Source organism: Ailuropoda melanoleuca, chromosome 13, assembly GCF_002007445.2.
Source record: "Ailuropoda melanoleuca isolate Jingjing chromosome 13, ASM200744v2, whole genome shotgun sequence".
Lineage (NCBI taxonomy): Eukaryota > Metazoa > Chordata > Mammalia > Carnivora > Ursidae > Ailuropoda > Ailuropoda melanoleuca.
This window is the reverse complement of record NC_048230.1, coordinates 12,105,630-12,122,051: the sequence shown is the minus strand read 5'-3', so window position 1 is coordinate 12,122,051 and position 16,422 is coordinate 12,105,630. Positions and strand designations below refer to the sequence as shown.

The 16,422-nt window shown below is 50.5% G+C and overlaps 1 protein-coding gene across 1 annotated transcript in view; it reads right to left on the bottom strand.

Moving 5' to 3' along the window:
- BCAS3 (BCAS3 microtubule associated cell migration factor) overlaps positions 1-16,422 on the bottom strand; it is a 621,209-nt gene that overhangs the window by 15,152 nt on the left and 589,635 nt on the right. The window contains exon 24 of the mRNA XM_034640661.1: positions 8,429-8,596. Coding sequence (XP_034496552.1) covers positions 8,429-8,596 — 168 coding nt within the window. The remainder of the gene's footprint in view (positions 1-8,428; positions 8,597-16,422) is intronic.

Below are 16,422 nucleotides of genomic sequence, written 5' to 3'. Positions count from 1 at the left end.
AAGGCACATGCTGTGGACGATGGGATGGTTTTGACAGGGGAGCGTGTGTGCATGAAGGTGGTGGTGGTGGTGAAGGAATATGAATAAGGGGTTATTGTGGACAAGCGAGTGGGACAGCAGGTTGGAAAAGAGAGTGGGGAGGGCCTGGAAGAGCCTTGAAATCTCACGGTAGGAGCTGAGGTGGAAACATGTGGGCCCTGGGCACATTGTGAGTAGGGAAATAGGAGACAGAACAGGCCCTGATCGTGAAAGCCCTCTTCCTCTTCTGGGGATCCCCCTCTCATTCTGTATAGCAGGTAGGAGTCAATGAAATACCCTCTGACCAGGTAAGACTGATGGGATCTTGAGAAACTCCCCCTAGATCTCTCTCTCTCTCTCTCTCAGCCTGCTGTCAGCGTTCTTGGGCTGTGTGAGCAGAGTCCCATTACTTCATGCTCCCGTGCCTCACTGCACTTCTTGTGAGGTTGCCACTCAGGATTCTTAACCTCAGTGCCCATTTTTGGATGATGTGAATACGTGGCACACAATGTAAACTCCTTTACAGATATTGTGCCTCTTACACCTGTTTTTTCTACATTTCATGAGGCAAGTTTATAAAAGTTACTTTCCTTTCATTCTGTGTAGATCCCAATTTCACAAATCTTTCTCATGAACAACTTTTATCATTTATATACACATGCACAACCTTATTTTCATTTCTGCAACAATGATTAACATAAGTAGTATTGGAGGCCCTTGCACAATATGCTTATCCATGGAGAACAGAAGCCTTGCGAGCACTCTGTTGGCTGATGGGTCACTAAAGGGCCCCATTATCTTGACCTGGGGTAGAAATAAAATTCTGCAGTTGGGGGCAGGGTTGGTTTGGAACCCCTAGGTGTGTGTTAAATCCCAGATGGAGGGTCACAGCCGGGACCCACAGGTGTGGGAGATCCAACCCAAGGAGCCCGAAGACCCACAGGCATGGGGGTGGGCACATCCAGCCAGGACTGGAAGCCACCACTCAGGTTCAGAGTACCGCCCCTCCTCTGTCCAGTAAACCCCTGGAAGGAGGTATGGTCTGAATACCAAGGACAACGTAAGTAGGGTTGCCCCTGAAGATGCCATTACTACTGTCCATGGGACAGACCCTTAAGGAAAGAACTATTCTGATACCAGAGTGAAGAAAACTCAGCTAATTCCACTGTTTATTATAGAGGCTGGGGTGCCAGCACTTCCTCAATATCTCATTTTGATCCTATATTTTTTAGTTATGATCTGACTTCGAATCTTCCATCTTTCCTCCACTGTGAGCCAGAGAGAGGAACATCTCCCTGGTGTTGTGATGATGAAAGGCCGTTTCTATGGCTAGCCTAGAGTCTGAAACATAGAAGCCACTAGGGAGGCGTGGCCGTTCTTGTCTAGAGGAGTGAATGAGAAGACAGCCTGAGTGCTCCCTACAGCAGCACGGCACACAGCACCTAACATGCGGGGAGCAGACGTTTCCACCTTGCCTGGTTTCTCTCGCTCGTGCTATTGGAGAAGACACTGAACCAAGAATGGGAAAGGAACCTGCCCAAGGTCACCCAGGCTTCCCCCATTCCTTGATGAGGACTTCCAAATGCCACTGAGAAGAAAACACTAACATTCTTCCCAGTGTAAGTAGCTGGGTGCTAGGGTCGGAGAGGACTCTTGGATTCGGCCTTTCCTACCAGTGGAAACTAGCGAGGAACGGGCCGTCTGACACCGAACCGAGACACAGATGGCAATGCTAACAAGGCCACCCCCGGTTCGCGGGCAGCAGCTGCTTCCCCGCCACCCTCAGCGGCAGTGCTGGGGCCTCCCATGGCGCTGGGCTCTACGTCTGGGTGCTCCCATGTCTCTCGGGACTTACTCCTTTCTCCCCACCCTCAGCAACCACGCAGCCATGACTGGGGAGTTTGCAGTTTTGTCTTCACATTCTGGCAAGACCCATCCAGGTTTCTGGTCTAGATCTGCTAGGTGGGCCCCGTGGGCAGCTGGAGAGAGGAGCCCAAGAGGAGCACACCCACAGTTCAGCACTGTTGCCCTCTCTGGAGTTTTCGTCTCTTTAAGGGTAGGAACCAGGCCTTCCTTCTTCCCCACAGTGCCCAGCCCAGGGGGGAGAAAGCAGCAGGTGTCTACAGAGAGCCTACCTGCCCGCTGCGACCATGGAAGAAGGCACGGGCAGTAGAGGAGGTCGGTGAGAGAAGACATGAAAAGCATTCTGTAGGCATACTGTAGAAGGAGCAAAATTCCAGGGCCCAATGAGGTAAAGCAAAGGGAAGGATCCAAGCCACAGGCTAAGTTGCTTGGATGAAAGTATTTGCCCGAGAGTAGAGGTGTCTAGAAGTTAAGAGAATTAATTCACTGCCCCATGCCCACAATTGTCACCTGAGTGTGTGGCAACTTGAGATGGGACAGGGCTAGTATGGCCCCTACTGGAAATGCAGTGAAAATGTTCCCAGCCCTCAGCAGTGGCGCGAGCAGGAGTCCCAAGGCTCACCGGAAGAGCTAATCCTAGAGGCAGGGGAGAGGGACAACGCACTGGGTTATTTGCTTTGGGTACACACCTGGTCAACTCCAGTAACAACAGCTAACATGTATTGTTAACATTAATTTCTACAGTCCTGAAATGCAAGATGGTGTTAGCATGAGGCTGCACGCACGCACGCACGCGCACACACAGTGCTCTTCGTTCCTCTTCTGCAGAACATAGGTGATCATCAGGTATTTGTTAATTAACTTACTGAAACCCTCCCGTGACCATTTAAAAACTTCGTGCAATGTTCAAAATGTGTTTTTCGTGTTAAGAAGGAAAAAAGACACAGCCCTTTCAAGAAGTAAAAGTAGTTTCTGACAAATCTTTGGAAGAGCTTTAGTTAAAAATAATCCTTGTAATTAATATACATACAGGAAAACTGAGGGGATTTGGCTGAATGAATCAGAGCATTGGTTTCCACACTGTAGACTGAAATTCACTGACGTATTGTGTAATCAATTTAGTGGGTCATGACCACGTTCTCAAACAAATGGAAGAAAATAGAAAGTGCTAGAATGTATTGCTTATAATACTGTTTTGTGAAAGCTTTGTATGTTTGGGTAAGGAAGTAAATGTATGTCTGACAGAAGGCAAGAGGCAGAGATTGAGCCCATAGTGTAACTGCTCACAGTTAAGAGTAACTGCTTCTGGACTAGAACAGTCCGTTGTAGGGACGGTAGACAGAAAAGGATGAAGCCTCTTTCCTACCTTTAGTGCTGTGATTATAAAGGAGAAACGGTGTTCCTGGGACTGCAGGAAGCCACCGTCAGGGGGAAGAGACAGTCCCTCTTGACCTTGAGAGCTGAGTCAACAACAGCAAAAGGAGGCTGCCTGCAACAGAGACGTGTCAAGCTGATCGGGGCTTGGAAATGAGTCCCGGGGCTTTTGCCATTGGATGTGGGAGAGAGCAAAGATGAAAGAACGAGGTTTAGCTAAAGATGGAAAGAGTTAAAGTCTAAAGAGAAAATGCACTTAATATGTATCCAGGTGTTTATGAATATTTGTTGGTATTAGGTTATATCTACCTAGACACAAAACAACTGGAGTAAGTACATGTTTTGCTTATTTAAAAAATGCTATTTTTCTAGAAAAGGCAATATTGAAAGGAATGTCTGCGAGGCAGGAATTAGGTTGTTTTGAGGGGGGTGATAGAGAGAGGAGGAGCTGTGGGAGACAGCATTCCGAGCAGGAGAAGTATGTGCAGGGGGCCTGGCGGGCAGAGAGAGCACCGTGCTTAGAGACCCTCTGGGGAGTTCAGCTTGGCTGGAGCTTGCACAGAGCAGCAGTAGAGGAGTCTGGAGACAGGGTACCGGCTGGTCACGAAGGGCTTTATACACAGTGAGATGGGGTGGACCCAAAGAAGGCCAGGGGTGGGGGAGAGGAGTTCAGCTTTTGGACCTGTGGAAATGTCAGGAGGTGCCCACATAAGTGGTTCTGGAGTTCAGGAAAGAAAGCCAGCTCGGGGATTATTTGGAGATGGTCAGTTTAGAGCCAGTAACTGAGGCCCCAGAAGCTGAGGAGATTGCCCCGTCCTGACTGAGGGAGAGGGAAGAGGGCCAAGACAGGGCTTTGAGAAATACACTTAAGGCCAACAGAGAAGGAAAACCCAAAAAAGGGAGGGAGGAGAAGTAGCCAGAGGCAGACGTAAAACCAGGAGAACGAGGTGGAACAGGAGCCACAGGGGAGCACGTCGAGATCACGGGGTGAGGCTCACGGCGGCGCTAAAGCCAACCATCCAGTGGGGGCTCTGGGGGAGCAGCTACCGTGGTTGGGTCGGCTCCGGAGGCCGGGACTGCTCCCTCCTCTGTGACAGGAGGAGGGGGGAGGCTGTTGTGGGGACGGGTAGGATCTGGGTGTGCGGAGTCAAGAGATTTCTTTAACAATGACCACCATTTTCTCTCTGAGAGTGAGAGACGAAACAGTGGGGTAAGAGATCTGAGGAGAATGGGGGAGTCTCAAACACTATCTGTACAGAAGGAAAAGAGACTGATTTCAAAACGATGGACTGAGCCCATGCACCATATTTAAAAAAATAGCAAAAGCGGAGGGAAAATATTAAAAAACATAAACTCTTAGGGGACCAGAGATCAGTGGAATCTTTAAGAGAAGGAAACCAGGCCAGAAGCCACAGCAGGAGGCAGGGGCTGGAGCAGAACTGCTCACATCTATGTTGAATGGAGAATTCATTCACTCAGCAAACAGTGACCATGGGCCTACTCCGCACCAGACACTGTTCTAGGTGCTGCTTGCTCGTTTCTGCTGCAAAAGAGCAGAAACAGAGACTAGGAGGAGGGGCTACGAGAAAAACAGAGAAGGCCTCGCCTGGTTCACTGCGGAGTGGACGCCAGAAACCTGCAGAGGCGCCAATCTGAACTATTTGTGGTTCTCCTTCAGCAGCGAAGTGTAAGGGCAGAACTGGACTGACCCTGATTCGGAGTTTTGCTGAACGGGGGCAATGGGAGGGTAACAGGGACAAGGGGCAGAATGATATAGCAAGACAGCAACTCAGCCAGTGATTTTAGAGCACATTTGCAAATCACTCAGACTAGACTAATTGGTCAGCAGCCCTCACGGAGGACAGAACCAACACCTGCCTCCTAGGTGAACCGTGCTTCAAGACGGACCTTATCAAATGTGCACAGAGACCTTGTTAGGATGTGGGTGCAGACTCAGTGGGGCTCGGTGGGGTCTGAGACTATGCATTTCTAACCAGGTCCCAGGTAGAGAGGGTGCTGTGGGTTTGCAGACCACTCCTGGAATAGACCGGCTTTCAAAGGTTTTGCTTTACTTTTGGGGGACAGATAACTTGCCCACGGTTCAGCTTCCGGGTAGGGTGCTGGAGCCAGCTGACTGCTCCATTTTCAGGAATTCAGCTAGCCAACTGACACCATGTTGATGGCTTGAAATTGGCCATAACGCGAGTTTCTATACTACAGAAATGTCCAAATGCTACCAAGCAGGGCCTTCTGCTCCCTCTGGAGAGCTGGTTGGTAAACAATTCCCAGCACATCACTAGTGAAGCCTGTGCAACAGTGAGGCATGCTCTAGAATGGGCTTCAGTGCTGGGGGTCACAAGAGCATGCTCCATTCATACCTCGATAAAGAGGCCACCGGTCGTGGTTGTGAGACTACACGAAGTGCCTGCTTGAGGGCACTTCAGGACTGATCATCTCGGGTGCCTCGGAGTAAGGCAAGCACTTAATGTCACCTTATCTGTAGGTCCTGTGAGCCCCCGAGAGAAGCAGGGTGGTGGGAAGATGAGAGGGAAGGGCTGCTATGGCAAAGGGTGGCTTGCTGGAAATTTGCATCCAAGTCACATCGTCTCCCCCAGGCAGTTTCTGGGTGTGCTGGGCTGCCCTTCCGAGGCCCTGGGCCGCACCACTACACTGGGAGTTGCACAACGGGACAAGTGATTCTCAGCAACGGCAGAGGGAAGCGAGTTAATTTGCATAATATCTGCTTTACTTATTGACCTTTAAAATAGAGGCAGATTTTAAAAAATTGATACATTTAATATGGTCAAAAAACCCCCAAATGAATCCCTTTTGGTGACAGTTTGGGGAGGAAAATGAAATTCCTCTGCTCAAGAAGGACATCTCTTGGGGGACCTGGGTGGCACAGCGGTTAAGCGTCTGCCTTCGGCTCAGGGCGTGATCCCGGCGTTATGGGATCTAGCCCCACATCGGGCTCCTCCGCTATGAGCCTGCTTCTTCCTCTCCCAACTCCCCCTGCTTGTGTTCCCTCTCTCGCTGGCTGTCTCTATCTCTGTCGAATAAATAAATAAAATCTTTTTTTTTTAAAAAAAAGGACATCTCTTATTTTCTGACTTGTGGGTCATGCCGTTTTAATTTCCTCTCTCATTTCTTCTTCTTTTTTTTGTTTTAATTTCACAAACCTGCTTAAGGCCACAAAGACACTCCTGAACCCTCAGCTGTCTGGCAGATGAACTGCTGCCAAGGTTTGTTCAGGTTACTGTTTGTGCCAGGCTGAAGTTCTCTGACTCTGACCCAGCATACCTTTAAATCCACTTGCTGGAAGACACTGAGGGGCTCCAAGTGGTGTCTGAGGGTGCTCGACAGAGCTGCTCGAGCCCCTGCAAGGGCGGCTCCTGGGGAGTGAGTCTGGTGACACCAGGCCCTGGTTTATGTAGCAGAGGCTGGCAGGGGCCCCAGGGCTGCAGGGGGAAGGCAGTGCTAGGTGGGAGTTTTGGAAAGGGAAAAGCTTTCCCCCCTTCCACCAGCTTCCTAAGAAAATGGGGTCAGAGCCCCTGTAAATGGCAGAGCCTGCTTCATCTGCAGACGCAGAGAGAAGAACAATGGCACGGTGGGCTACCGTCCACGAGTTGGAGGGCTGGATGATGGGGAGAGTGGTCTGTGCATGTGTGTGCATGAGGGAAGCGGGCATGGCTTGGGGCCGCTTCCAAGATCCACATCTCCTCTCTCTCTAGGGAAGAAGGGGGTGTGGAAGGGGGCTGGCCCTCAGAGATGGCTGTCTCCTGCGGCCTGGCGAGGCACCTCTGTATCTCCAGGTACACTCCTTCTCTCCCCTTCTTGAATCCACTCTGTCCATTTGCCCAGTACCGCACAAGCACTGCGCACGGCACAGAGCGGGTGCTGTGGAGGTGGAGATGAGAACCGTCTGTCTCTCTCCCCTTAGTGCAGGAACAGGAGGACTGAATGGGAGGGGAAGCAGACAGGGAAAGGCTTAACACCCCCCTATCTAAGGAGGACCCACACGGAAGTGAGATGGATGTGTGATGACGTCAGGCATTTCAAGACCTTCCAAAAATGCTTGCCTCTCTAAATCTTGCTGGTCCTGATTCCCACCCCAGGTTGTAAGCTTCTCCTTGCTGGGATCCTCCTTCCAGGTAGGCCGGTGCAGCAGGGGCGGTAATGTTCACAGTAAAGAGTAACAGTTTTGAGAGGTCTGGGGCAAGCAAGGGCGGGAAGGCCCACAGCCAGGATCTGCTCGGCCCGGTAGGACGTTCTTGTTGACCTCAGGATGTGGGGATGAGGCCTGCTGGGCAAGTCTTTCTTGGGCCTAAAGCTGGGCTAGCGCATGCATTAGCAGCACAGAGATCGAGAATGAGGAGGTGTTTCGGGAAAAAAGGAGAGGCAGGCTATACTGTGACCATGTGCAGATGGGAGAATCGTGGTCTTTTCCTGACTGCACGCTGTGTATGTGTGTGTGTGGTGCATGCGTATGTGTGTGGACACATGCGTGTGCGCACCTGAATGCGCATGTGAGCAGACACTTGTGTGTGTGTGTGCGCGTGCATGTGTATGCCCACTTGCTGGGACAGGGCTCACCCATCTTCTAAGGATGTCTTCTGACTGCTCTACGGGTTTCCAGAAGCTGCCCCGGGCTCCGGCTGCTGGGCCCTCTCACAGGCAGGAGTGCAAGGGCAAAGGCAGCAGCAGAAAAAGCAGCCTGGGGGCTCCCACCAGCCCTGCCTGCTTCATGCTTGCGCCCATCGGGTCGGCAGGCCCCACTGACGCCTGCTAATCCACAGAGCCTCAAGCATGACGCAGGTGTGCTGCCTTCACACCCCGTGCCTTAGGGCTGCTGAGGACCTAGGGACTCCAAGGTTGTCCCTTCCCGTGGAGAAGGAGTCCTTCTCGGAGCCACATATACGACACAGGTATGTTTATCACCGCACTTCTACGGTGCATTATTCCATGGAGGAGGGGTCCCCGGGGCCCCAGTGCAGTCCTTCACACAGGGCTCCCCCAATCCCAGAGACTTCCAAACTGATGGCCGTCAGAGTGCTAACCAAAGAAACACACGGTTAAAACAAACGGACACCCTCTCCCGCCAGAGAAGGTCTACGCCAACACGGGCTGGGCCGGGCCTGACCACGTCGGGCCACAAGTGCGAGGCCACCTTTACCTGTTCCGGATCCCACCACGTCCCGGCTCGGTGACTCGGCCATGGCATCGGCGAGCCGCTCCCTCAGGCCTTCCTCCGTGTGCTCCATGGAGGACATGTGCCGCAGCCCGAAGCCCTCGGGCCAGCTCCCGCACACCTCGAGCAGGGTCACGCTCCGGTCAAAGGTCCCTGTGGCACACAGATAGCCGACCTTGAGTCCGCGCTTTTGGACAACGGGCCGCTCTTCTGTCTACCCGCCACCTGCCCCAACCCCCGCCAGGGTCCGTTTTAGCTCCTGGAGGAGACGCCACCATGAAGCCGCGTGGAGGGCAGGGTGAAGCAACTCCTGCCGCTGGATCAGACCAGGCAGACTCTCAGAAAAAGGACCTCCACGTCACTGGGCTAGTGGTTTCTCACATGTTCCCTTCGGGGCTACAGGGTGCCTCTGAGGGCTTCAGGGACTGCTTCGGAAGTAGGTCAAGGGCAGAGAACCTCCTCGCCAGCTTCAACCCAAACACCTCTACTCTTCTTTCTTTGAGGCAATAGGGCTTCCCCTAACAGTTCATTTTTAAAAAGGGGCTATGAAGCTTAAAGCTTCAGAAAGGTTTTCCATACCACTCTAGCCTCTAACCTGTACCCAACCTCCGAAGTGACGGCCCAAGATCCAACAGCAGGTTTGTGACAGACCTGGTTCAAGGACTCCCATCACCTGATGCCTCAATCTGGGGCTCGTCCCGCTCTGCCGCACGCAGTCTCCTAACTGCCCAAGGACAGACGGACAACAGGGACACCATTTGGGGGATGCCAGCAACGGAGCTGGGTGATGGAATCTTCAGCAAAAATTGTTCCTTAACCCAAAGCGGCTCTCTAGTTCCAAAACCAAGGCGCTCTGCTCGGTGCCAAGATGAGATTTTACGTGCAAGATCACTTCAAAGTCTAAATTTAAATTATTCTACTCTATTATACAGCAAGTCTTCTGTGAAAGCTTATTTCGTCTACTCTCTCTTGGAAGGAGATTATCGTCATGCTCTGTTGCTTTAAGCACATACCATTTTCCCCAGTGATTAGGTAACTGAATCCACTGCATTTATTGGGCTTGGTTCCTGCCAGGACCAGGAAGATGGGGAAAAAATGCAAATGCCAATGTTTCCTAAAGTTAAAAGTACGCACAACACACACTTTTTTATCAGGCCTTGCTTCTCTTCTTTGATCAGCCGTCAGAAACTATCTTCCCTAGGCGGTCAGGACTGGGCAGCGTCAGCGCACACGTTCTGCCAATGACAGGTGGTAATAGAGAGGGTGCGAGCCCCAGCCCCGGCAGGCGGCCCTGCCTCTGATAATGGCCAAAGCATCGAGGTGATAACCGTTAGTAAACACTCCGACAGCCGGTGACTCCATACATCAGCAAAGAGGGCCAGATAATCCTGAGCTCTTCTGACCAGACAAAGGCCCTTGGCCAGCCCGCTGGGATTTATATGTGTGGCAAGGGTCACCACTGGCTCCTGAATGTCATCAGCCAAGTTTGGCTTTGATTTATCTCTTGCCTAATTGTAGGGTAGAGTCCCGGTGCTGGGAGGGTGGGCAACATCTATAAATGTATCTCTCCAAGAAGACGCCCACCTTGGGACTGGGTTGCCAGGCATCGGCTAGTCAGGTGGGACCCAGGAATGGGGAGCTGCCCAATACCACCTTCTCTCTTCATCAGGTAGGGTCAGGATGGACCTGGGGAGCCAGGTGCTGCTCGTGGCGGGGGGCTCTGAGCGTCAGCCCTCCGAGGGCCTCAACTGTGCAGCTGTGCCTCGGCAGTGCCAAGCCCACAGTCAACCCCAGACCAGTGTTAGCAACAACTCAAAGGTGCCCAGGCCCTAAGGACACACAGGGACTGATGACATAAGCTAAGCTTTTGATTCCACTACCCACTCACTAAGTGATGTTAGGCAAGTCCCTCCGTCTCCTTTTTCCGTCTCTGAAGTAGAACTAATAACCCTGCCTCGAAGGAATGAAAGATTAAGCCAGGTTCCTGCCAGGGGCCTGTGTTCCCCCCGGCGCTGCCCCACTCTGACTGACAAGATCAAGAGCTATCGCATCATTGAGCCTCTGAAGAGTCGGCCTGGGACGTGTTTGCCTAGTGACTGCCAGATGAGGGAATTAGCAATAAAGCATGGACACGCCTCCCCCTTATACCCTCAGGGCTGTCGTGGCAGCTCTCTTATGGACAGACATGTCTCAGAGTCTGTCTCAAGAATGGGGACGCCCTTACCTTCTGTCACTTCACAAGAGCAGCGTGCCTGCCCCTACAAGGTGTTCGGCCAGCGTTAGTACACGCCGCTTTTAGTGGTCAGGGCAGCTAAGCAGATAGTGGGGCCAAGAGGAAGAAGAAAACAAAATAAGCCAGCAAGATGTTAGCACAAGAAGGGTTCAGGTAGGACGGTGGGCCTGGTCTACGATGGATGGTACAGGCCAGAGGAGCATGTGGTATTTTAGGGACAAAACAACAGTAGACAGGAGAAAAAGAAATCATGAGCTGGTGGAAAATGGAAACAGAGCTGGACTGAAATGTAGGCTCTCAACACATATTAATCGTGTGTGTCTGGGCAAGTTCTTTACCTTTCTGAGCCTCTGATTCCACATCCATAAAAATGGAAGAACAATACAGCCTTACAGCGTTGTCGTGAGGATTGCACGAGACGAATGCACAATCAATCCCCTGGCACATAACCGGTGTGCTCGTGTATACACTACCGTATACACGTACACGCTCTTATTGTCAATAACAGCAAATACGTCCAACTTTATGCCACTGGAAGCATCGTCGTCAACGCTGACGATCACAACCAACCTGAGAGGTAGTGCAGGTCCTGCTCCAATTATTATGGGAGAGGAGCTGGAAGCTCAGAGATTAACGGCACGCTCGAAGTCTCTAAGTGATGGATCCCGAACACAGGCCCCTAATTCTTAGCTTGGAGTTCATTCTATCGGTTTACACACTGCTTCTCTTAGCTGCATCTGCAGTGGAGAACTGTTATTTTTTCTTTTTTAATTTAAATTCAATTTATTAACATACAGTGTATTATGAGTTTCAGGGGTAGAGTTTAGTGATTCATCAGCTGCACAGAAAGAACACCCAGTGCTCATTACACCACGTGCCCTCCTTAATGCCCATCACCCGGTTACCCCATTCCCCCCATCCCGCGCCCCTCCAGCAGCCCTCGGTTTGTTTCCTAGGGTTACGAGTCTCTTATGGTTTGTCTCCTTCTCTGATTTCATCTTACTTTGTTTTCCCCTCCCTTCCAGTGGAGAACTGTTACATGGAGAAATCACCTCTTGTTCTGAGAACTCCTGTCACCTTCAGTCAAGACCTTTAAAAAATCTTTCCCACTCCCAACCAGCCCAGCTTCCTTGGGGTATCATGGTAATGCTGATGAGTCATCCTGTCTGTTGGACGGCACACGGGAGGGAAAAAACATTGATAGAAGATCTAATCTGCTCTCTCTTAACATGGGCATTGCTAGGATGGTGCGGGTAGGAAGCTGGGGATACAAACAGCAGCCGGCAGGGGAGCCCTGGATCATCCTGAGAGGTCACAGAGAGGATACGATTAGTGGTCCCGCTTTTTGTACTGGAAAGAATCCCCGCAGCGGCTCTGTAGTGCCCCCCTTCCTTGTCCTTCCCTTCCACCCTTGCCAGTGCAGATGAGGACAGCAAAGGAGCTCATGGACTCTCCCGGGCCCTGAGTGAGAGAGAGCTGCAGGTGTGCGTGTGTCAGCAAGGGCTGGGGTAAAGAGGCCAAGCCCTTGGAGAGTGAGGTCACCTCTGCGCTCTTAGGCAACTGCACATCGTATCAGCGTTGTCGGCACGGCTATCATTCATTGGGTCAGCCCAGAGACACTCCATCAGATGAGCTGGCCCTCTGAGTCCCATTATGGGAGAAAGGGTCAGTTTCAAGGGGGGTGAAGACACTTAGTGCAGGCTGTTTGCAAAGCACAAAATATACATACTGAGCAACAAAGATCTTTTGCTGAAGCAATGCTCTGCGGTTTGCAAAGCCCCCTCACGTTTATTATTTCAGTTAACTTGCACATTCCTCAAACATTGATTAGTGTCCACTATGATATGAATCAAGCGTGGCACTGAGGTATGGGGTACAAAGTGAGCCAAAAAAAAAAAAAAAAGTTCATGGCCTGACAAAGCTCTGGGAAGCAGCAATGGTCACCATTTTACAGATTTGTATTTTACTGAGGCTGAGGGAGAGAGGTGAGGCAACTTAAGGGCATGGGTTTAGGTGTGACAGTCTTGCTCTGATGCCTCCTGGGAACCCCTTCCTTTAGGGCTGCCTCCCACCCTGCTATTCTCTGCATGGCATTTTCTAAGATTGGGTTCAAGTCTCACCTGCTCAGTGAAACCCTGAGGGACCACCCGAGTTATAATGAGAGCTATTCCAGAAAGTCTGTTTGCATGGTAGGTTCTTTTTTTTTTTTTAAGATTTTATTTATTTATTTGACAGAGATAGAGACAGCCAGCGAGAGAGGGAACACAAGCAGGGGGAGTGGGAGAGGAAGAAGCAGGCTCATAGCGGAGGAGCCTGATGTGGGGCTCGATCCCATAACGCCGGGACCACGCCCTGAGTTGAAGGCAGATGCTTAACCGCTGTGTCACCCAGGCGCCCCTGCATGGTAGGTTCTTTACCTTTCGGGTGAAGCTGATGAAAACAATGAACTTGCCCAGAAAATGTACGTCTGCATATATGAAATTATGTAAGCAATATCATAAAACGTTGTAAAGTGATTACAGTTCTGTATGGTTCTCTGAAGCCCATCTTCGGATCCCAGGTTAATTAGATCAGTTCCATGGTGTCATTCCCATCCTGCCTTGTGTTATTCTCATGATCTGCTCTCCAACCTAGTTTAGAAGCTCCTCGAGGGCACGGATTCCTCCATAATCCATCAGTCTGTAGTAAGTACAGGACTTTGCGCATCATACTTACTCAAAATATGTTTGCTTATCAACTGATTAGGACCACCTAAGAAATCTGACAGTCACTTTGGAGTCAATACCTTTTGGGTAGGAGCCCAGCGCCTAAATATCTAGGGCCAGGATTGGGAGGAATGAGCTGGACGTAGGCAGAAAAGGGAGCTAAAATTAAATAACAGGAAGGAAGGAGGTTATAGGTGAGCAGAAAACAATGTCACGGTATCACTTTACTGCCCTCTGTGCATGTGTTTTAGACTGGACACCCCGGGAACTGGAAGAACCGAACAATCGGCCTTGGATGGCACAGAGAGCCGGGCTCATACAGGTGAGCTTCCCGAATCCTGCTTCCCAGCTTGGCCTCCTGTGTTACAGTCTTTCCCCAGAGGAGAAATGGGTCAGGTTCTTGGGTTTCACAAACCCATTAAAGACATGCTGTGACAGCTGGTAAGCCTGCAGCTCCTGGGGAGCCTAGGGGAACACGTGCTCTGTCTTTTGTATCCCATTGTTGAGGGGCAACGGAGCCTGAGGGAAAGAGGGGGCCTGGGGGAGGTGGGGTGTTCCTTAGAGCTGATAGTGTCTAATCACACCCTAGCTATTTAGGAGACGGCGACACGGCCTTCCCTGTGCGTCAGTTAGGTGTAGTTCAGGATCTGGACTTTGATGAGAGCCTGCTGATCAGATTTCCAGCCGCCAGCGAGTCCAGGTAGCACTAAACACAAGCCCCTCTGGGTGAGAGCTCACAACAATAATGACGTCCATGAGAACTAAGAAAGGATTCCAGGCAGGATGGAAGCAACGATCGGAGAGCCTCCTTGCCTGTTCTCCAAGCTAGCTCACGCAACAGAGCTGGAGACCGGTACTGTGGGAGAGAGCTCCTCTCTGTGTTACAGCTGGTTCATATAAGCACAGACCGAGGCCAGCAGCTTTACTTGGTACCTGGATGTGGCTGCAGGCCTATTTCACTATGTCACTATGCACTATGTTGTGACTAACAGAGACCCGGTCTGTCTCTCTCAATCCTTTAGTGTGGTTCCCAAGGTAACCATGACCCCACACCCACAGACATGGTATACAGCAAAGGGGCCTAGATCCCGGCAGTCTTTTATGACTCAGATTATCTAATGATCACCAAACTCATGACGGTGTGCCACATTTATCCCATATTTATCCATTTGGCTGTGGGGTTTGGGTTTTGGGGTTAGGTCATTTTTATTTTTCAAATTAAATTAAATTATTAATTTTTTTAAGTAGGCTCCATGTCCAGCATGGAGCCCAATGCAGGGCCTGAACTCATGACCCAGAGATCAAGGCCTGAGCCAAGATCAAGAGTTGGATGCTCAACCGACTGAGCCACCCAGGTGCCCTGGGGTTAGGCCATTTTTAAAGGATTTGCTACTCCATTGGGGCGCCTGGCTGGCTTAGTTGGAAGAGCACGCAATTCTTGATCTCAGGGTCGAGGATTTGAGCCCTGTGTTGGGTTTAGAGATGACTTAAATATATAAAACATTAAAAAAATTAAAGGATTGGGTATTCCAGGTCAGAAGTAAATTGAGCAAGAGAAAGGAAAGGTACCAGCAGCAGTGAAATGCCCTCACTAATGCTGGCAAGCCAGAGATGCTGACGTGCTCGATGTGATGACGTGCACATCTGTTCTCACAGGCCCCCGGGGGCCACTGCTGGGAAGGGATTATTCATCATTCATCATAGGTCCATGAACAGGCCGCCCTGTGTGGCTAACATTATCAAGGGGTCCTAAGCCAGAGGACAGGAGTTCAACAGTAACTGAGACACCAAGATTTCTTTACAATTTAACAGAGTGGTTGTTTTGGCAACTGCTTTCACAAGCACAATGTATGATCACAACTCCAACTTTAAAGAGGAGGAGACAGATCACAGCTCAAGATACCAAGGTTATAATTGGACTTCTCCCACTAACTTTTCTGGCCACTCGAGGTCTTAATTTCCCCACTTACCACATGGACAATACATGAGTGACTCCCACATAAGGGGTTCATCACACTGGCATGAATAGTTTCAAATGTAATTAATAATAATACAGTAACAGAGTAATGGTCAGACGATGTTTGATGTATCCGAGGGTAAAAGGTACCATATTTCATTTTCCATGAACCAGAAAACGTAATTAAGCATTCATACCATAAGTTGGTTTTTTGTTTGTTTTTCTTACTTAAACGTATATGGGGGTGCCTCAGTGGCTCACATGGTTAAGCGTCTGCCTTTGGCTCAGGTCATGATCCCGGGGTCCTGGGATTGAGCCCCACATTGGGTTCCCTGCTCAGTGGGGAGCCCGCTTCTCCTTCTCCCTCTGCTGCTCTCCCTACTTGTGCTCTGTCAAATAAATAAATAAAATCTTAAAAAAAAAGGATATGGTAAGCAGAAGATGGGTTCACATACCATCTCCTGCTATTTTTCTCACTGTATGACCCTGGGAAAGTCATTTAGCCTCTCTGGACCTTGGTTTCTTTACCTGCTGTAGTGAGTGGGCTAAACTGCATTTCCCCCTAAAATATGCCCACCTCAGAATGGGACCTTATTCGGAAATAGGGTCTTTGCAGACGTAATAATTAAGGATCCAAGATGAGAGTGTCCTAGAGTTAGGGTGAGTCCTAAATCCAGTGACTGGTGTCCTTATGAAAGAAAGGAGAGGAAAATCACAGGGTGGGAAAAAGGCCATGAGAAGACAGAGGCAGAGACTGGACTCATGCTGTGACAAGAGGAGGAATGCCAGCAGCCACCAGAAGCTGGAAGAAGTAAGGAAGCATTCTCCCCTGGAACCCTTGCAGGGAGTGTGACCTTGCTGATACCTTAACTTTGAACTTCTGGCCTCCAGAAATTTGAGAGAATAAAATTCTGTTGTTCTCTGTCCCCAGTGCTGTGGTGGTTTGCTATGGCAGCCTGAGGAAAGGAATGCACTTATAGAACAGGGAACTGAGTATCTGCCTTCCAGGCTGCGGGGGGCATCTGATCAGACCGTGCATGGAGGAGTGCCGGTAAGGCCGCGCCAGGGCCACCTGAACACGGAG